Below are 21,986 nucleotides of genomic sequence, written 5' to 3'. Positions count from 1 at the left end.
AAAGGTAGCCTCTCATATGTTGCATTGTTCCAATCCAACCAAGCCTGCTGTAAGCTTTCTGTCATCTCAGAACTCTGGAAATGCAAAAACTCTACATGCAAGCTCTAAAACTAATTTCACATGAAAGCAAAAGACAGAAAGGTCCCTTTGTAACATGGGTATGCAATACTGTTGATATGAAGCCAGGCTTCTCCATACACAGTGCAGGAAAACTGACCCAAAAACGGATTCTTCTATGCCCATTTTCCTTATTCAGAAGACCTCAGCCTCCAACTACAAGATACCTGCAGCTACATATCTGCACAGTCAAGTAACCTATAAACTTACAGCCAACTGGTTTTGTAGCTGCTTGACTTGTTGTTGTAGCAGCTCCAGTTGCTGGCTTTGCCTTTTGGGAGTACCAGTTGAGTAAGAAAGCTGGGAAAGACTGTTCAGTGCTTCCTTTAATTTGGTAACTTCCTTAGACATGTCTGTTATCTGGAAAAGAAAAAAATGGTGGGGGAGACATTTGATTACAAGGTAGAAGGACCATCATTCCAGAGGCTTTGGTCCAAAGCAGATCATATTCTTAAGTGTGTTTTCTTCCCTTAAACCACATAACAACCCTAAACAACTGATAGGCACGTACAGGGAGAACTGCTTGCAGCCAGAGGGGCTGTCAAGGCAGGGAAGCAGCTCCAAGCATGGGGTCTTTGATGGGAGTTGCCATGCTTAGGGACGGCTAATGCAATCCAGGGTTTCCTGCTCTTCTCGTCATTGGTGTACAAGCCAATTTTTAATTGGGAGTCACTCCGAATGCTTAACCATACTTAAACATTATGCCTACACTAGTGGAATATTCCTTCCTCTGCTCACCCAAGGGAGCTATGAAGCACCTGGTCTCTCCCTGACATGTTCCGCACTGACTCTACTACAGTCCTGCATGCTTAGTGTTTGTTTAGTTTGTTCCCAAGCTATGTGCAACTATAACTCCTTCCTAGGACTAGCTAATCCAGATCCACAATAATTCCTCCCTGGTAACATAATCCTATTCACTTCTCTCTCTGACTCACTTCCTTAACTCCTTCATTTGAAGGGTGCTCCAAGCCCCTGCTGTACATATCCAAAATGTGATGGGGGAAACTGGATTCTGCCTACTTGCCCCACACTGCTATTCATGCACTTCCTGATCCTGTTCCCAGCCTCTACATACAGTGGAATGAAAAGGCTTATGTAAGCAATCTTTGCTAAACAAGAACCCCAAGTAACCAAGGTTAATGCTACTGTAGAATTCCTATACGTCTCTGGCCCCCACTTCCATATGCTAGACATACATGGCTATGTTGGGTTTCCCCGAATAGTCTTTTATGCCACTCCCATTACAAAAGGCTTGAGAAAATGCCTCCCTCACCTGTTGTCTCCAGATGTTTCTGACTACAGTGCCCATTACCTCCCAAAACCATGCTGACTGAGCATAACAGGAGTAAGAGTCCAACACATCTGGGACGCGCTAGTTTGGAAAATCCTGGCTGAGTTCAGGAAACTTTGGCCTAGTTCTTGAAACTCCTTGGAATGATAACAAATTCATGCAAAGGCACTTCAAGGAAACCTGCTGGGATGATAGAAGCGGTTTCTACAGTTCTGTTTCTTGGGAATGAAAGCTATTCTTGGCCTGCTTTCTAGCGTCAGGATGGCACTGGCTCTGTCTACGGACATAGAGATGGCAGAGGAAGGAGAGCTGACCTCAAGGCTGCCATCCCCAGGTGTTCATGTATACCCTGGGAACAGATAGGGCTGGGAAGTGCTGGGAGGGGACTTGAAGGAGAGCAAGAAGAGCCTGGCAGTCTCTGACTCCATGGCATAACACTGGGAAAGAAGGGCTAGTCGAACTAGAGGGCCTGCATCGATCAGGAAGGCTAGCCCTTCTCCAGTGGGGAGCACCCAGGGTCACTGTAAAGGAGGGTTTTGGGAAACAGTTTCTAGTTTGGACTGAACAAGCCATTCGGTGCATGCTCAGAGACTCTTCCTCTGCTGCCTATTAGTTTGCTGGCTGTATGTTGGAAATAAAATGCTTTTTGCCAAAGAGCTGCCTGTTATTTGAGAGGAAGGAAGGGTACCCAGCTCCCAACACTATTGTTCTCCATATTCATGGCAGAAAAAAACTTTGAGAGTCTTGTCTGGCCTAGGATCCTTATCTGTGGCGAACTTCGCCAGCGGCAGAGAGCAACACCAAAGCAATCTGTTCATCCGCACTTGAAAGCGTTTGCCTCAGGGACCAGCTCTAGACCAGAGGACACTCATTACCCATCTCTGCTTTGAGGCACTAGGTCTACCAACCTTCTTATCTTTGTCCTCTTCCACTTTTGAGGAATTCTCTGAAGCTTTTTTCATTTCAAGAAGGTCTTCTTGTGCCTGATGGTAACGCTGATGCAGTCCTTTGATTTCTTGCTCCTTGGCCTCAAGAAGTGCTTGGAGGCTTTCTTTCTCTCCCTTAATTTGGGAAATTTCCTTCCTCAACTGTGCAAGATCTGTGGACAAGTTCTCCCTTTCTTTCACCAAGTCCTTCAATCTGGATGACAAGGAGTTGACTTCACCTTCTGAGGTGGACCGGAGCTCTTCATACAACACTCTGGGCACCATGGCTTCACATACTGCAGCTTCTTCTTCTAACAGCTCCTTCTGCAGACGCTGCACCTCACTTTCCTTGAGAAGAACCTGCTCCTTGAGCTCAGCTATTTCTTCTTCCATTTCTTTCACTGAGGTCCTGAGAGCAGTGACCACCTGAAGATGCTCAGTGATGGTGACTGAATTCTTTTTCTGGGCCTCAACCATGCTTTGGAGCTGTGTTGCTTCACTTAACACCTTTGCATACTGAGCCTTCATTTCCGACAATGCTCCCTCTGCTTGCTCCTTCTGTAAGGTACTGACCTCCATCAGCCTTTCATGTTCCTCCAGAGGTATGCAACCTGAATTGTCCTCCTCTAGAATGCTCTTCTTCTTGCAGTCCTCTAGCTCTGCCTGGGCTTCTTCGTACATTCGGGATAGCTCTCCGATCTGCTTGTTTAGCTCATTTATCACCTGGTTCTTTGCATCTCTCACCTCCGCAGTCTCCTCACTGCAGCCCAACTCCATCTGTTGCTTCAATTTCTCCTGGAGCTTTTTGATCTCCTCTTGTCCCTCCTTGTACCTCTCAATCAACAGAGCCTTCTCTTGGTTGATATTCTCAATAACCAAGCAGTAGGAACTTTTCATCTTCTCGCATTCTTCCACTGACATTGTGCCAACAGTGCCTCTCTCTCTCTCCCCCAGCTTTTCCTCCAGCTCTCTCACTCTTGCACTCAGCTTCTCACCATCTTCTAGGGCTTTCCTCAGCTCATCTTTTAGCAATTCAACCTCCTCACACGTTGCTCTGAGTTCCTTCAGGTCAGCTTCTTTGCTTTCCGAATCTACCAATCCCAGCTTCATTTGCCTCTGGACATGCAGAACCTCCTTCATTGCTTCTTCATACTTGCTTTGGGTTTCTTTCAATTTCTGGTTGAGGTCAGAGCCATTCTCTGAAATATCTGAGCTGTTTAACAAGTGGACCACGTCTACTGCTCCAGATTGAAGCTGGGTCTCCAAGTGCCGCCTCTTTGCTTCTGAGCTATCCAGTCTCCTTTGCACTTCCCTTAGGTTGTCTTGTAGTTGTTTAATTTTTACTTCATTACTGCTTGCCTCTTCTTGAACTTGGGCTAAGCTCAGGGAAGAGGAGCTGGTCTCCTGAGCTGCTGCTGAGCTCTCACTCAGCCTGTCTGTTGAGCGATCAAACTCCAGGTGGGTGGAAGGAGAAGAATCTAGGGTGGTATCGATGTCTTCTACTTTGAGTGCTTTTGCCTACAGAAACAGCAGATGGCAGTATTAAGCATTCACATCTGATTCTAATGGAGGGTCATGAATTTCCTCCCCTCTCCCTGTCAGAGATCCTTTCTTCCAAGGATCCAGGAAAAAAACCTTTCCTCCACAATATTAGAACATACGATTTCCATTGCTAGTCCAGACTAGAGGTCTACCGAGTCCAGCCTTCCATTTACATCCTTGGTCAACCAGATACCAGCTGCAGTTCTACCCCACCACAAGAATCATATTGTAACAAGTCCAAAACTCAGCAGAGCATGATTAGCACCTCCGAAAACAAATAATCTTTGGTAGTGGTATAGACAGGTGAAGCCACAGCGAAGGTGCAGAATGGCTCCCTCAATCTCATCATGGACCGATCTGGTGTCTTCAATGGGTCACGCTTCAGTCTAAAATTAAGTATTTCTCTATTCTGACATTTGAATTCTCTCCCCCCCACCCCACCACAAAGGTACCACCATTTCTGGTGCATGGACGGTTCTAATATATACCTGTAATTTTTCTTGCAGTTTCTTATTATGCAAGGTCAAAGAAGCAATTTTTGTTTGCAACAATAAAAGCAGATCCTGCTGGTCCGTATCTGAACTTACATCCAATAAGCTATCAGCACCTTTTAAAATGAAAGAGAAAGCAAAAGGAGAAGATTATTTATGATTCCAGCCTTCAATACATTTATTGTTTTCAACAAAACTGAGAAATCTCTTTTGGCAAAACAGCATACAAGTTCAACAAGTGTAACATGTTGGGGAAACACCCATCTTTCCTCAGCATGATGCTCTTCCAGATGTGCCAGACTACAAATTCCATCATTCTACACCAGCTGTTCCACATGGAGACACCAGGGTGGGGAAGGCTGTGTTCAACTAACATGTCCTTCAGCAGGTGCTGCGTTTAGCTATGTGAAACTGAAATTAATGCATCTCATTAAGAGACAACAGAGAGAAAGACAGAAAGCACTTCCAGAAAAAACTGAAATCCACATTTTATTTGTTGACCATGTTTTTATATGATGGGTTAACCATACGGCTTGCACCCCCTGCATTAAACATGGTCCCTGCCACTGAATTTGGTGCTGTAACAGCAGCAGGGAAACTATCAGCAGCTTGCCACCAAATTACAGTAACAGTAGCATCTGTTCCCATCACCCTTGAAGGCTCTTTTGCAACAGCAACCAGTGGACCCTATCCTTACACAGCGAGGAAAATAAAACTGGGTCTCTGCGGTGTCATGTCGACACCTTGTAGCTGCAACCCTTGTACACAATGTATGTTGTATACCAAGGGCTACCATGTATAGCTCTTGCTGTGTTAAACTTCAGGAAGCTCTTGTAATGCACAAAAGCAGTAAAATGACCAGGTGGATCAAGGTACAGCTAAGCATGCTTGGAAATACAAGATAGTGTCCCTCTCAGAGAAATGAAAGAGAACACTGAAGAACCACCCAGAAGATCTTTCACACAGCTCACCTGCAGTGCTATCACTCATCCCATCTTTGCAATCAGACTGAATGGCACTGATCTCTTCCTGCTGAAACACAAATGCATAAACATTTGTTTACATCCACTGCATATACTAATTAAGCACAAATACTTGCAAACAAAAACACTCCTTTGCAGAGCAGCAGATATACATTGGCAAGTGATGCCACCCGACTGGTTCACAGGCAGCTGTGATTACATTTATAGATACTTGTATTTCAAATGTGAACTTTTCTCAATTGCTAGGACACCTTGGGCATCCAAAGAGAAAGAAAGAATGAAATACTTCTAAAATGGTAAAGTGACCAAGAAAAGACACCTTTCTAAGCTATGGAAGGAAACATAAGGTAATTAACAAGTCGCAAAAGCTACTAAGAAAAAGCCTACTTCCATATTTAAGTTTTCATTCCCTATTACAATAATGTGCTCCAGAACTACAAGAGCCTCAATAGTATATTGATTAATACAACTGAGATATACTTTGATTTAGCCAACTAAGAGCCTAACCAAATCTGACATTAACTATGTCACCTAAAGTTGTATGACTGCCTTTTAAAACAGCATCAGGGGTAGCAGGGAGGGCTTGGCCAGAACCACAGTTTAAGAGGAAGCCACCCCCCCCGACACACACACACACACACACACACACACACACACACACACACACAAGCATGCTGTGGGCCCGCTCCTGGCGACCTCCTGTTGATGAAGCATTTAACATTGCATACAGTTCAGCCATGAACACTGCAGAAACCATCATTTTTGCCTGAAGTTCTTCTGGTTCCAACCGTAAACCTTTATCCCCTACCTAAGGTGACAAAATTGGTTTGCCACCATGCCACACAACCCACTAGAGACAGGCAGCATTTGTATGTAGAAGCAAGTATTACCTTGGATCCCTGTTCGGCAAGGAATGGTTGGCCTTTTCCAGATACTGGGGTTGAAGTTGTCGAGCGTGGAGAGGAAAAGTCACTAAGCTGGAAGAGACGAATGCACTTTAGGGACACAAAGTGCCTCTTACCAGCTGAAGTCATTGTTTTCTGTTAGTTTGATGCGAGCGAGACCACACAGCCGTCGTCTTTAGCAGGCAGCAGGCATGCAGTCAAACAATCACCTGAGTTATGGCTCAGCTTAAATATTAAACTTCTTGTTAAGATGCTGGGTGTTCCATGTGCAAAGCTGTGTTATGTGTGCGCAGGAATCTTATGCTGATTGTTGAAGGGCAAGACTGTCAGCATCATACAAAAGCGGGACTGTTATAAGCTCTATGGTTCTAAACTTAGGATCTGGTCATATTCCCAACTGCCCTCCTGCAAAGCCCCAAACAAGTTGAGCTTTTATTTTTCAAACAAGCAGCCATCCTATTTCTATCCTTGTGAGAATTCACTCATGATACATGAGACATGTACGTTTTAAAAAAAGGGGATGTGCACAAAGCAAATTTAACCAGATCTATTCCCGACGGGACATTCCTCCACTGCCCCTCCCCAACTATAGATAGCAACATGTTCAAGTTGGACTTGGCTCATTACCTGGATAGGACTGATTGGAGGTGGTGGCGGGGCTTTGCGTTTTTTTGGAGTTCCACTTCTTTCTGAACATAACCTAGAGACTTGTTCATGCTGGAAGTGTCACAGGCCAGAAAAGGGAGGTCTGTTAGTTTGTTAGTAAGGTCTGTGTTACACGTTATTCTTTTATTTTTTAAGGTACAAGAGAAGTTTCAACAGCCCCTCATGCCTCATCTCACTCAAGGCACTGCTCTGCAGGGATATGACACATGCTTAACCATGAGCTCATCCTGCTTCCTTTTGCAACTCATGCTTCAGAGCATTAGAAATAGTGAATTAATGTACACACCTTCCTCCTGAACCATGATCTCAAATGCACTGATACTGACAGCCTCAAGCAGCCTTTTAATTATCATGTTCAGTGCCAGACATTTTCAGGATAGCTAGAGACTGTTTCCTTGCTCCTATTCATCTAACGTTCTTGAATTTTTAGAGGCTGCTCCCACACTTACTTTTTGCATAATTAATCATCACCTAAACCTTTGCAAATGCTAGATCACCTGCATCCACCCACCTTCCTCCTCCACCACCACCACTGTTCTGTCTGCCTGGCACTGGAGTATCAACAGACTCCTCTAACTGCTGAATCCCACAGAATGGGACAGAGGAACCCATCATAACAATGAGATAATTCACAACTGCGTCCAAGTGACTGCTCATATTAACACCAATGAATGTCTTCCATAGTTTCCCTCCCCACCACTGAACTGTGGGAGCAGTACGTGATGCTGAAGGAACTGCACCACTTTTGGCAAGCTCTTAAACCTGGCTGAGGAAGACTCTAAACCCCATAAAATCCGATCAGTTATTTCAAGTCTTCTGATGTTGAACCCACTCGATTGGATGGAGTGCTATGCTAATGATAAATCATGGTTTGGGAATTGCAGCAAAACATGTTTTGAGGAGCCATGTAAGAGTTGAATAAAGCTGCATATACTACTGAAAACTCTGACAAACTGAAAGTGTTTCTCTGCTGTGGTCATATTTCCTAACCATATGCATTTTTCCCAAAAGCATAATGCTAGTGGTTATTAAGTTAATAAAGGATTAGTGGTTTTCTCTTTCTTTACCTGCTTTGGCTTCGTTGGTGACTTGGCATCTGCAGGAGAGAAAGAAAATATTGCATGTTGTATTGACAAAGAGATAATTCTTCTCTACTTAAGAGATTTATATTCCAATTGTAAACCCATGAACCCACTTCCAAATCTGTCCAATTGATTTCAGTGCAATTTAGATGAAAATAATCATGCTTGGGTTGCAGCCTTAGTCAGCCTTATTCAATCTTCCAATACATGTAAGAAAGACTCTAACAGAAAAGAAAACCTTCCCATTTGTGTTTCCTTTGTTTCCTAGTCAAGTCTTCCCATCCACACAAAATGGCATCACGTGCACAAAAGAAAGGTATCAACAGGCTCAGGGGAACTTCTAAATAAATGTTTAAAAGAAACTTCAGAACAATGTTAAGGGGAGAACCCATCCACCCACCGCCAAGTGAACCCCCATTAGGACTCAGTGGCATAAATGTTAACTATTGTGGATAAAAATCTGGGCAAGCAAGTGGAATGGAACAGATTAGTTGGCAAGAGATATTCATTCATTCATTCCCCCCCTTCCACCCCCTGCACTAGCCACAAGCTCTCTGGGCAGCTTATATCATGTTAAAATCCAGAACAACATAAAACCACACCCACAACTATAAAAGACCAATAATAAAATCTGTGAGTAAGTTAACAGTTGAACAGAGCCAAAATAGAGAAAATAGAATAAAATAATAAATCATCTAGGTTACATACACAGATGAAAAGTATAATTATATAATTATTATAATTATCTGGATAGGTAATTTCTTGGTTCACATTGAGAAGCTATTTTAAAATGCCCTAAGAATGGAAGTTCCATAGATATTGATGGAGAAATTGGTATTGGACACAACTGGATACAAGTCCTCCCTTCCCCACCTGGCCACAATGGAACTGAATGGATGGAATCCTGGACAAAACCAGTCACATCCATGACATATTCTGTATGGTGTATACATCTTATATATTTTTGGAAGTATTTAAGAAGAATAGACATACCTGTGTCTTGAGCCATTTTTGAGTGAAGGAGATTCTGAATGCCTGTATTTTCAGAGATCATGGAGTAATGTAGGGCATTATGTCCAAGTGCATCTGCTAAGTTTATATCTGCACCTTTTCGGACCAGGGCTTCCACAATGCTGAGGTTCCCAGCCTCACATGCCAGCATCAGAGCTGTTCTAAGAGAGGGCCAACACATGGACAATATAAGGAAGCGTGCAGTGCAGACCTCAACGCATAGACTCCTGTACAAATATTGTATCCCCTTGGTAGCACACAGCAGGTCCATGGCTGAGACAGGTATGTCTGGTGGGCAACATTCTAGGCCAGCCACATGCAACCTGCACCTGCAGAGAAATCTATTTGAAAACCGTTATCCCTTGCTGCAAAAGCTTCTTGGCAAAGGCCAGTGCAAATTCAGCTTGGCATTACATAATACAGGTGCATACTGATTCTGATGAGAAAAGGTTTTATGAATGATTCACAAGACTCAGGAGGCGATAGATGTACAGCTTTGGCAAGCTTATTAGACTGTGCCCTGGATGTCAAGCATATAAAACTAATTCTGGGAAAGTGGTGACTTAAACAAAAACAAGGTGTGCCATCTCATGCATAGCCTTTTGCATTGCTGTCAGACTAATAAAGTAACTAAGAAGCTTACTGTCAGTTTAAGCATAGTTAAATCATGGTGCAAGACACCTTCCCAGATCTGACACTATCCAACTACATCAGCTACAATTCCCATCTCCAACAGTCCAACACATCTGGGCAGCACTAGGCTGAGGAATGCCGGTGTACGATACTTTGAACAGTGGGAATAAAATATAGTCACAGTCTTAAGTCAACAGCAAGGAAGAACAAGCTTTTGTCGTTCACAAATCTTAATTAAGGAAACTCAGTGTGTGAAAGCAATTATTGTGTGTGCCTTTGCAAGCTAATGAAGTTTGTATACATTAGAGCTATACCAGGCACCAGGAACCCATTGCAGCCCAAGGGTTGAATTCCATTTCAAAGATGCTTGGGGGGTGCATTCCAGCAATAGGTTAAGTCAAAGGTGAAAGGGGACGAGCCGAAATACCAGAATATGATAGTATAAACCTGTTGCTGCCAGTAACGAAACTGTAGCAGTGGCCTTTCAAGTTTCAAAATGAGGAAAACGTGCAAAAACTAGGAAATCAGCAGCTTATTAGCAGTCAGGGGAAAGGGAATGTTGCTATTTGTGGACCCTGGATGTGGCCCACATTCTGGAAGTTTCTGATGGAGGGAGCCCAAGGTTTCCCTGAGGTTCCATACAATATGTCCTAAACTCTAAGTTTAACCTTTCATTAGCAAAGATCCCAAAAGAAATCCAGAGCCTTCAGGTTAAAAATGAAGAATCTGAGGCTGTGAGTTTAGCTTGGCTGTACCTTCCATTTTTGTCTCTGGAATTGATGTCTGCACCATGCTCCAGAAGGTATTTGCATACTTCAGTGTGGCCATTTTGTACTGCAAGTAACAAAGGTATATGCCCATCCTGCAAAGGAGAAGATTAAAGCCATCAGCTATAGAGCTAGACTCAAGATGTTCTGCAGATTTAGAAGGATAAACATCAGAGGTGCTCACTGCAAACCAGGAAATGTAACCCCCTTGTGGAAATAGGTCTGTACATGCCATGTCCTATAACAGGTGCACAAATACCTGCAATGGTTGGAGCAAAAGACCACATCTAGCCTGCCAGTACTGCATGGTAAAAACGTGTTGTCTCTGTCACACACTAAGTTCTGTTTCCTCACAGGTTCAGCACAAATTCCTAAGGACAGTATACTGGTCTCAGTCTCCTCTGGACTGTCTAACAGACGTGCTTGAAAGAACTAGGGGACCGTCTGTGCTGAGACCGGCTTCAAGTCTGCTTCTCCTCTCCCTGCACCACTTCCATTCTGGCTGATCATTGTAAGAAGTTTGTACGTTTAAGAACTGGTTCCCAAGTGTTCTGGTCTCCCGCTGCCTTCCCCACCCATTATTCCTTTTGTGCTGGGCCATTATGATTGTAAGCTATATAATGGGTCTGTCTTGCTTGCACTTATCTAATGTGAGCTGTTCTGCACTGTTTTTTGGCTGAAGAGCAGAGTAATTAATAATTTCAACAGATAAAATACTTGAAGCTGAACCTGAAAGCTCAGTTGAGCAAGGGTCCAAGGAACAGAGATGCTCCAAATGGAAGGCCACCCATGCGTCTCCTGGAGAGGGTGGGATAGCTAGACGTATCAAACTGGGATCTTTCTGAAGGCGGAGGCTACAAACAATGGCTGACTGCATGGGATCATGTCTCCTCTTTCCCATCGAGCCATTCCTACTGTGCAGACTTGAAGGCAGTCTCAACCATTTGGTCTTCGTGCATTTTGCATTTCTGCAGTGTCAGTGCAGAACCAGAGATCAATACAATGGCTAGTAGATACTCTAAATGAGACATGAATTTGCCATTTTATCTGTTGCATGCTTTTCGGTTGACACATTCATGTTTAAAATGGAAGCAAGCATTTATAAATACATTTGTACACGGCTCTTTGGCTCACGTCAACCTACTCAGTTATAGACAAGGGGTCTCCCTGTGCACTAACTTGTGCTGGCCAACTGAGATATTAACTGGTTGTTCCCCCTCCCCCTCCTGCACCTGTTTGAAGAAGTTAGTCCTGAACAGAGTTACTTAGCAGCTTCAAAATGAAGCTTCATGAAGTACTGTTAACAGTTTTAAAAAACACAGAAGTTACTCATGAGAACATACCGCATCTTTGACATTAACTGGACACTTGTGTTCACACAGGAGTTTAGCCACCTGAAGGCAGCCACATACAGCTTCAAAGACAAAAAGAAAGGTGCAAAATTAGAAAACTCTTTTGAAAGCACTTTCCAAAAGGGTAAGATGTACCAGTCTATTGCAGCACCTTAAAGAAAAGCAGATTTGTTCTGGTACAAGCTTTCATGGACTATGCCATAATACATTTACTAATCTTTAAAGGCAGTGCAAGATGGTTGGTAAAAATGCCGAAAGAATCTGTGCAGAGATTTTCTAGCCTTGCTGAACTATTAAAACAGGACTGCATTTCTGCACAGCTTATATAATAAATCCTGGGGCAAGATGGTAACTGGGCCACGAATAGGAAAATGCAGCATACCAGACAGGGTCACTGAGTAGCAAATGGGGAAAGCATTCTCTGCCTACCACATCACCACTGTAGGACCAGCCACATGTAAGTCATTCAGCATAGTAAGACATTTTATAAGGCATAAGATCATTTTCCTACTAGACACTAAGTAGAGAAAGGCGAATATCTTCATACAGGGCCCTTTGCTATGTAAGTGCAATGGCTGCATGGCAGAATTAATCTCTGCCCTCTGCCTCAAGGCTCCTTCCGAAAAGCAGGACAGGTCCTTCTGCCTCTGGCAGTGATCAGCCCATGGCTTTGGAGGAAAAGGGGCATGAGAGTGAGACAGAGAACCAGCCTGCATTTGTCTCTAGCCTGTAAGGAAGCATGGTCATGTGGGGCTGGCAAGAGTGTGGGGGGAGGGGGAAGAGAGGAAGACATATTACCTGCATAGTGTAAAGCTGTTTTCCCAGAGCTATCTGTGCTCTCCGGTGGGCATTTAGACTGCAGAAAAGGAGAGATAAGGTGTGTTAGCAAGGCATGAAACAAGAAGCACTTTGAAGGTGGTTACCATTTTTGCAGAACTGGAGCAAAATTAAAACTAGGGTTCTCGGACCCAGATTTGCTGCATTTTGTAATTAGCCTTGTAGCTTTTCGCATCCCCTTGACAGGCATGGGCTGAGACTGTTTGTCCTTGACTTGCTAAAGCTGAAGCATATGCTATAGAACAGAGATACAACTATCAGCATGAAAAAATTAGCAAAAGGTAAAATTAAGCCATAAAGATTTTCAAAAAGGGTGGAAATACATTAATGACTCTCAGTGCTGAATTGCAAGAGGAATTTAATATACACAAAAATGCATGGCTCAATTTGTCGTTTAATACAGACTACCTAACTCAGCTGCAGACAAAAACTGGACAACAGCTATTTTTAGCTGGCAAATTAAGCACCATCCACAATAAACATAAGAGTTATTTTGGCAACTGCAGCTCTTGTTACTTGTTAAACTCATACCAAACACTGTCCTCAGATATGCAGATCATGAATTTAAACTAGGGCTGGGGAAAACATGGACTTGGGTATGGTTAGCCTGCAAGCCCCATCTACTCCAGCCAGCATGACCAACAATAACAGGATGACCACATGTTCTCAATCCCTGTCTTACACTCTGCACATATAATACATACTTTATATTTGATCATTACCTACTGGATCAGAAATAGCAAGAGATCAGTGGTGGCTCTATCACTGGTTTTCACTGAGGTCAAAGCAAAGAAGGACACAGTTTAAGAATATCCCTGTATTCCTGGGAACAACCATTGTTTCAAAATATTAAGAACTCTGGAATTCTATTTTAGACAATTAACTCCCCTTAAGTGGCTGCTTTAAAAAGGAGTGCTTCAAAGTACAGCAGCATTTAACAGGAAATCCAAAGTGCAAATACAGAAGAAAAAAAAAAGATACTTCACCTGGAGAAGCCTCTTGACACAATCAGGATGGCTGTTCTTGGCTGCGAGGTGTAAAGCACTGTGCCCTATGTAAATAGGAAATGATTTCAGATACTCTGAGAATGGCGAGATGCACCATTAGTAATTAAATCATACTTAAGAGTTTGGAGCACTGTGCAAGAGGTTTCCTAATGGAGGCTGTGGCTCTCCCGGCTTGAAGAACCCAGTTCCTTCTCCATTAAGAACATCAATGCAAGCAACAATAGGTATGCTGTTATATTCCTCTCCCCTCAATGCCGCTGCCCATCAAAGAAGGAAAGCACAAGTTCAGTCAATGCTGAGCAAACGATAGCTGGAAAAGTCACTGTGCACTTAGCTTAAGTCTTTGCCTGTTTGAAGCTCTGCACCTCAGAGCAGGCTAGAATTTGCTCGTGTGTGCTCACGTTCCGTTTTCAATACTTGTGCAGTGGTGACTGCTTAACCCTTGCATATACTGATCACAGTGTCTGAGATCAGAAAGTGCATTGTGGCTAGCTGTGAATCCAGCACAAAACAGGCATGCTATGAAAAGGCAGGTGCCCTGGTTGAGTGGTAGAATGCACTAGCTCCCACTCTCAGTACCTGACATTTCTGGTTCACTGGGATGGCGAGAGACCACAACCCAAGGCAGGGGGCTGCAGCTGCTACTCTAAATAGACAGCACTGAGCAAGCCAGATAAATGAGTTGGTATAAGGCAGTCCTCCCGGTATCTGACTCTCTCCAGGTGAGTTGGACTCTTATCTCCATCACCCCTCATTGGCAGAAGCAAATGGAGCTACTGGCTGATGGTGATGGCAGCTGTGGTCCAGGTGCTGGGCTGGGGAAGCTGCACCTTTTCGTATTTTGACTGTGTATGAAAGAGTCAGCTCAAATGTTTCTATACTCCATGAAAGCAGAAGAGACCAAGGGCATGCCTACGAACTTGCATATGAACAACTTGAACACCTGTTCCATCCTGCGCTGTCACATCCACGCCATGTGTCATCATAATCCTGAGGCATTCTCCATGTCCTTTGGAGGCAGCCAGGTGGAAACTGAAAGAGAGAAAAAGGCTAAAACTCATCTGGCTGACCAGAAACCACGTATCTTCAGGTCAGCTTATGTTATTCCACTGTACGGAACAAAGAAATTACTTGCAGAATTTTTCTTTTCTAAGACTATATTTATGCCCCATCTTTCCAAGACTTTGAGGTGCTGTTGCTCATAACCACCCAGTGAGGTTCTTTAGGTCAAGAGTGGGGGACCTGTGGCAACTCAAAGCTGAAATCCAACAACACCTGGAGGGCCTCATAGCTGTAACTCCTCATGTCCTGAACTTTGGGACTGAGTAGAAATTCAACCTATGCCCTCTCTAGTCCTAATCTGCCACTCTAACCAGTATGCCACACAGGCTGCCAGTGTTGGACTTGGGTTTTAGGAGAACCTTGGGCAAGAAACTCTATATGGGCCCCTGCCCTACCTGAGAACCTTTTCACCAGCATTCTCACCAGCTGCTGCTTCTCCCCATTCCCCACCTCTGTCAGGTGCAAAGAAACATTATGTGATGACTGCATATACAAGTTCCCAACTTAGCGCTCTCCAGAGGGCTCTCCCAGGAGTCCTGATCATCGGCTATGCTGGATGGCTCTGATGGGCATTGAGATTCAAAACATCTGGTGGATAACAACTTGGGAAGGCTGCTGTGAGTGATCCTCACAGGAGGATGAGGATGGGTTCATCACGGGGTTACAATTTTCAGCAGCAGCTCCTTGAATACAAAACGTAGTTTTGCCCCAAGTAAATCCAGAGGGGCAGGTAAGGTTTTTTTTAGGTTACTCTAAGAGCCTTCAGATTAGCTTGCTTTCAAACACAGGCTGCCTCTCGCATATTTGACAGTGCCATAGATAATAAGCAAGCTAAGTGTTTTAAACAGACCTGTTTCTAAGGCAAAGCTAATGTATGAAAATGCACTGCAGCCAACTGAAATAATGGATGGGGAAAATTTATATATAACTAACTCCTAACATTTGCTTACCATGACACCAATGAATTAATATTTATACACAGTTTGTTCCCTAGAATTGTTCCTTATACCCTTAAAGCATGGTTGGACAGGCAGAAGGCCACATTTCAGCCAATAGTCCAAGTCCTAACTTTGTTAGGAGGTCTCATGATCTAAACATTCAAATATAATCAAATCCATTAAACTAAAAGAGGTTTACAAAAATTAAGAGACATTTGGAAGTTCAATGAGCCACACTTCTGGAGAGTTTATTTCAACAATATCGACCATAATTAAAACACTTGGATAATAACAACTTGGCAAAAGCAGTAACGACATTAAATTTTATGGCTAATTTTTTTTTGTTTGGATTAGAAACCATGCCAAGTGTAACTCACTTCACTATAATAGTTTGATTTGCATTTAGAGCCAAACAGAAACATTTTTCAAATGAAAGCTGCATAAAAACACCAGATTCTCCATCCCCCAATAATTTTTCCATAATGCAAGTTTGCCTGGAGCAGAGGAAAACATAAAGCACACAAGAAATCTATAGTCAGAGGACTTCTTTCATCCGACAGTTTCCTGAAGATACAGTTTAGTTCAGGAGTATCAAACCTCTTTCACCCTGAGGATCAAATTCAGTTTCAAAGAAGCTATCAAGGGCCTCATTCCAGTGGTGGGTGGAGACAAAGGAAAAAGGACTTGAGTCGAAAATAAAATAAAATATTCCATCATATTTTAACTTAAAGTTCTTACAGCCAGTCACTAAATTTGAGGAGAGGCATTTCAGCCATTTAGAATGGGAGGCTGCAGGAAAGGACATGGCTCTCTGGGGAATTCTGGGAGGACAAAGTGGAAACCCAAGTGGGCCACAACTGGCCCACTGGCATAAGGTTCCACATGCCCACTTTAGTTGTGAAGAAGCCTGCAGGAGGTTCTACCACAGCCATCACTTTGCTGGGCAGAATAGAGCATCTTCAGGAGAGTGGTTTCAAAGCAATAATTACTGACTTCCAAACCACAGATGGCCTTTCAGAGCTGCAAGCTCAGCAGCTTCACTTCGGGTTTAGCTTCAACTTAAGTATTTGCAACAACCTTGCTGGAAGTACATTCTGAACTCTTGCAAGTCATGGAGAGGCTAGTTCTGAATGAAAACACAAGATTGCCGCCCGCTCCTTTCCTAGTGTATAAGTCCAGTCCTCAGAGAAGCGCAATTCACTTGCCAACAGCTCAATGATTTATAGCTTCCCAGTGGACAAGATTGCAGAAATAAGGATGTGGCACAGTTAGGCCTTTCCCAGCAGAGGAGATAAGCTGAGAGCAGCCCCACAGATATTTATTCGAGTTGCTTATCACTCCTTCAATCCCATTCAGCCATCTATCAAGGCCTCCTCCCATCTTCAGATGCTTGTGGCCCCAGACCTGTTTTACACTCCTGTGGCCTTTCAACAGAGTGTCTCCCTTGTTCCACGCTCGAAGATTCCTTTCCTGCTGCCGCTTCCATCTCAGCCAAGCACGTTCGAGTTGGAGTCCAGGCCATGTTGAAAACACGGCTCTAGCCATTTCAGCAGATGGGCTGAATTTAAAAGACGTCTCTTTGGAACACTTTGCACATGGAGGTTTGTCCTTCACTGACCACAGCAAAAAGCATTGCCTTGCAGGTGTGGAAAAGCCAGCACTGGCAAGCACCCACTCACAGGGCCGTCTTAACAGCATTATGGGCCCCGGGCAAAGCAGTGTCCTGGGGCCCCTACGACAACTACAACTACTGTTAATTTTGGAAGTTTTCTAATTTTCCAAGGATTAACACACAGAGATTAGTATGGGGCCCATGGGCAAGTATCTCTTATGCGAGGAAATGTGGCAAGAAAGAATGAAGGAATGGCCAGGGAGAGGCAAACACAGCTGGCCACAGCAGTGGGCAAGCCAGCTGCTCACCCTTGGCTCTGAGCTGAAGGGGGTACCATGCAGAGCTTGGTGGCTCTGTGTTTTTGGAGTGTGCTGCCTACAATGAGCTAGAGTGGGGGAAAGCTTTAGCTTTTTAAATTTTAAGTTCTACAAGTTGTTTTAGTATTAACTATAAAAATGAACATCCATCAAAGCATTGCATTTTGAAGTAATAAAATAGTTTTTAAAGTATTTGCAATCTGGCACAAGCCACAGAACTTGGCAACAGTGCATGCCTCACCCAGGACCAGCTGAAGAAGAAAATGCTGCTAGTAAGAGCTGGAATGAACTGCAGGGGGGACAATAAGTCCCAGGATTGATTTATTTCCACTTTGCAGCTTAACTATGGCTTAATGTTACATGCAGGTCTCCAATGGTCCATTGGTGCCCATGGAAACCAGTGTATCACCATCAAGTCACTTAGTACTCCTCGATTTTAATGTCATCAAAGGAGGTTTGTTGTTGTTTTTTTAATGTTTTGTGTGGGAGCATGTCATCCCACAAAGCAAAGTATTTGGTTCACAAAACTGGTATTGTATTTTAGAGTTCAGATCCCAGTTCTGTCTTGTACTTAGGTTCTTGGACAAGTTACTTTTTTGTTAGTCTTACCAGTTTGCCTTCTGGGAAATATATGTTTTTTGACTGGACATTCTCCCCAATGCATCCTTTTTATGAATGAACAAATCCCCCATTGGCAGCCATTTTGTGGGAGTGCCTATGACATTCTTTCAAAATCCCTCTGTGAGCACAAATCCTGCATTAATGAATGAGCCTTGGGCTCACGAGCTTTCCCTGTTCCCCCTCTTTTTCCAGTATGGCCACAAGCAGGAGAACAAATGCTTCTATTTTCAACTAGCTGCACTTTGTCATTGGTTGCACTTGTTTGTTACAATAAACCAGGGTTTTCTGAAACAGAAACAGACTGTGCAAGTCTCAGGCTTGTAGGTTTCTCCCTCCTTCAGCACAACCATGAAGAACTCAAAAACTTTTACTTAAATGTTTTGATTAACTGCATCTTGTTGTGTTGTCCATATCTAACAAGCTGTGGTTAATTTTAACTGTGTTGTGTTTCAAACAAGCCCATTTCCTGGTTGAGAAACTGAGGAGTTTTGGGATACACCAAAGCACTGTCCGGTGGATTAGGGCATGGTTGACTGACCGAAAGCAGAAGGTAACCATTAGCGGGGAATCATCGGGATGGTGGCCAGTAACAAGCGGGGTCCCCCAGGGCTCTGTCCTGGGGCTGATCCTGTTTAATCTTTTCATTAACAACATGGAAGAAGGGGTGAACAGTCTGCTGATCAAATTCGCAGATGACACTAAAACTGGAGCAGTGGCCACAACTGAGGAGCAGGTACTCCAGATCCAAAAGGATCTGGACAGACTATGGAAGTGGGCAGGAGACAACAGGATGGCGTTCAATGTGGATAAGTGCAAGGTCTTGCACTTGGGGCGTAGGAATAGGTGTCATAAGTACAGGTTAGGTGACAAGTGGCTGGAGAGCAGCACTTGTGAAAGGGACCTCGGGGTACTGGTTGACTGCAGGCTAAACATGAGTCAGCAGTGTGATGTGGTGGTCAAGAGGGCGAACACCACCCTTGGTTGCATAGCCAGAAATGTGGCTTCTAGATCAAGAGAGGTGTTACTACCACTCTATACGACTCTGGTGCACCCACAACTGGAGTACTGTGCTCAGTTTTAGGCCCCTCATTACAGTAAGGATATAGCCAGGGTCAGTGCAGTGTAGGGCCACAAGGTTGGTGGCCAGTTTGCAGGGGATGCCATATGAGGCGAGGCTGAGGGAACTGGGTCTCTTCAGCCTGGAGAAGAGGAGACTCAGAGGGGATATGTTGGCAACATACAGGTATGTGAGGGGATGTCACATGGAGATGGGTAGAGACCTGTTCTCCCCTGCAGAGGAAGGCAGGACACGCTCCAATGGAGCAAAGCTCAGGGAACCCAGGTTCCATTTAGATACCAGGAAGCACTTCCTGACAGTTAGGATTCCGAGGGTGTGGAATGGGCTTCCACGGGAGGTGGCTGAGGCCCCATCGGTGAGGGTGTGCAAAGATAGGCTGGACATGCACGTGGTGGGCATGTTATGAGCGGAGCTGGCTGGAGCCGGGGGTCAGACTAGATGACCCAGGAGACCCCTTCTGACTTGCTCTATTTCTATGTTTCTATTTAAAACCATGGTTTACATAGCTACCTGGTTTCAAAAATTAACTGAGCTCTTTAGAATTCAGAAGTAACACTGAACTGCAGTTATCCAAAATTAGAAATGCAATCAATCCAGAGGTGAAGGAATGTTACAATCTCCAAATGCAACTATGTTCAAACCCAGACAATTTATGGAAAGTCTTAACTCTGATTTAGGGAAGTTTTCCCAAACTGGTACCTCCAAAGAACTGGATTTCCATCCCCAGAAGTATGGCCATTGGTCAGGAATATTGGGGGTGTTGTCCAAAATGTCTGGAAGGCACCAAGTCAGGTAAGTTATGTTTAGGGAAACAAGCCAGCTTCGCATCAATCCTGGGTTGTTTCCATAAAACATAATTAAGATTAGTCACTGTTCCAAGTTTAAGCAGAAATCTCACTTACATGAAAATGGAAGCCAAAGCTTCCAATCCCTTCTTTGCAGCCACACCAGAGGAGAGAGAAAGGAAGCAGCTCAGTTTTTTCTTAGTATTGTGTCTCACCACAGTTTTAGTGTAATACAACTGAACAGGTTTTTAAACCATTTAAGAGAAGCTTCTTCCTGACATTTAGCCTCTTCATTCTTACTGCAGGGGGAAATGACCTTGGAAATTTCAAAATATTTTAAAAACTTTGATGAGTTGAAGTGTTCCTAAGGTCGGCTTATTCCAAGCTAGCTTCTAAAGCAGCAGAAAAATATAAAATGCAATAGCTGCAGCAATTTATTTATTTTAATCTACAGAAAGAACAGCAAGAAACTACTTGAGTCAATCCTGAAAGCTTCCTATTTAACGCAACTACCTCCATGAGAACAAGTTGGAAGGATAGACACTGATACATCATCATTAAATAGAAGCAGACACCATTAACTAAAAGAGAACCAATCCTCTGCTCCAGTTCAGCTTTCCCCAACCTAGAACTGTTGAAACGCATTGGACTACAACTCCAATCACTAGCCTGCATGGTCATTTCCAACACATCTGGAAAGAGCAGGGTAAGTAAGGCAGCTCCATCTTCCTTAGGGCACAGGGATTTCCACAACTCCAAAATCAACTCTTTCATGGCAAGCACATTATCTGAAATGAATCTGAGCAAAGTTTTTGGCTGGGCCTCATCCTGGATGGGTGTGGTGGCTTCTAGCTTCATCATTTGCAGTCCCCAATTCAAAAAAGGAAAAAGCAGGCATATGTTTCTTCATATTCTGCTGCTTTTACAGGTGCTTGGAAGTTGCATTATCCAAGATGTCCAGTTGATGGTGCTGGTGTACGAGCAGCCCTTTCAGATATGGCAATAATGGGGCTGCATATTTTGCTTTGATTTTTACACAAATTTGCCTGGTTTGCACTTCTGAATGAGAACATGGGCACAAGCACTTTTTTTTCCTGGAAAACTCACTTGTTCTCAAACTTGTGTTCAAAATATACACACAATTCCTAAAAGTATGCATTTTTGTTTATGGGGGGAAGTGCACTTTCATATGCACTCTTTCCAAAACAATGAATTCCAAAATGTGCATTCTCCCTGTTTGAATTAAAGGAATAATATATAGTAATTGAAAGGCAGAAGGAGCTTGAAAGGAAATTTGGGAAGGCTCAAGGACCCTCAGTATGACTGATTTCCCATCTAAGACAGCCACTTTAACTCCAAATCTGCTACTAAAATTTTAAAACACGGGGCTCATCTAGCAGGGCTAGAGAAGTTGGCTATTCCTATCCCATCCTTCGCATGAGAGCAACACCCTGGGGAAAGACCATGTCCACCCAGCTCCCGAAAGTTAAGTAGGTCTCCAATGACCAGTGAAACCAGTGTAAACCAGGGCACAGGAAAATGAGTCCACATCAACAGTAAAAAGGCAGCTTCTGTTTGTGTTGGGAGGACTGAAATATCCTTGAAATGTGCCTTAACTTGCATGGGAAAAAGTGTAAGCTGCATGAATCAGGATCCCTGAACTCAGACAAGATGACCTCCAAGGCCGTATTAAGACTCCTGGCTGCTACTTCCGTATGTCCACTTTACTTGCTGCTTTGAACACATTTATTCTAAAAGTAAACGCACAACTTGTCTATAGCAACTTTGCCCAAACAGGTGCCTTCTGATTATGGTCTACAGCTCCTATTTTCTCCAGCCAGCATTGCCAATTACTATGCTTGCGGGAAATGATGGGAATTGTAATTCAACACGCTTGGAGGGTGGCAGCTTGGGCTAGGCTGTTCTGCAGAACACGGGAGCATTTTGCAGCCACAGCCTCCCA

The 21,986-nt window shown here is 43.7% G+C and overlaps 1 protein-coding gene across 7 annotated transcripts in view; it reads right to left on the bottom strand.

The window, feature by feature from the left end:
• The window catches only part of RAI14 (retinoic acid induced 14), a 98,716-nt gene that overhangs the window by 4,852 nt on the left and 71,878 nt on the right, over positions 1–21,986 (bottom strand). For 2 of the 7 annotated variants that reach the window (XM_044431556.1, XM_044431562.1), the window contains 13 exons: positions 14,554–14,642; positions 13,590–13,654; positions 12,565–12,622; positions 11,758–11,828; positions 10,403–10,509; positions 8,997–9,175; positions 7,989–8,017; positions 6,883–6,972; positions 6,241–6,327; positions 5,339–5,399; positions 4,365–4,483; positions 2,317–3,852; positions 328–477 (listed from right to left, as the gene is read on the bottom strand). In XM_044431556.1, coding sequence (XP_044287491.1) covers positions 328–477; positions 2,317–3,852; positions 4,365–4,483; positions 5,339–5,399; positions 6,241–6,327; positions 6,883–6,972; positions 7,989–8,017; positions 8,997–9,175; positions 10,403–10,509; positions 11,758–11,828; positions 12,565–12,622; positions 13,590–13,654; positions 14,554–14,642 — 2,641 coding nt within the window. Of the gene's footprint in view, positions 1–327; positions 478–2,316; positions 3,853–4,364; positions 4,484–5,338; positions 5,400–6,240; positions 6,328–6,882; positions 6,973–7,988; positions 8,018–8,996; positions 9,176–10,402; positions 10,510–11,757; positions 11,829–12,564; positions 12,623–13,589; positions 13,655–14,530; positions 14,643–21,986 lie in introns of all 7 variants that reach the window. The other 5 variants (XM_044431560.1, XM_044431561.1, XM_044431557.1 and 2 more) reach the window with 4 other exon arrangements.

The sequence above is a fragment of the Varanus komodoensis genome, unplaced genomic scaffold (assembly GCF_004798865.1).
Source record: "Varanus komodoensis strain SLA01 unplaced genomic scaffold, ASM479886v1 scaffold22, whole genome shotgun sequence".
Taxonomy (NCBI): Eukaryota; Metazoa; Chordata; class Lepidosauria; order Squamata; family Varanidae; genus Varanus; species Varanus komodoensis.
The sequence above is the reverse complement of the archived record's forward strand: the minus strand, read 5'-3'. Positions and strand labels throughout refer to the sequence as shown.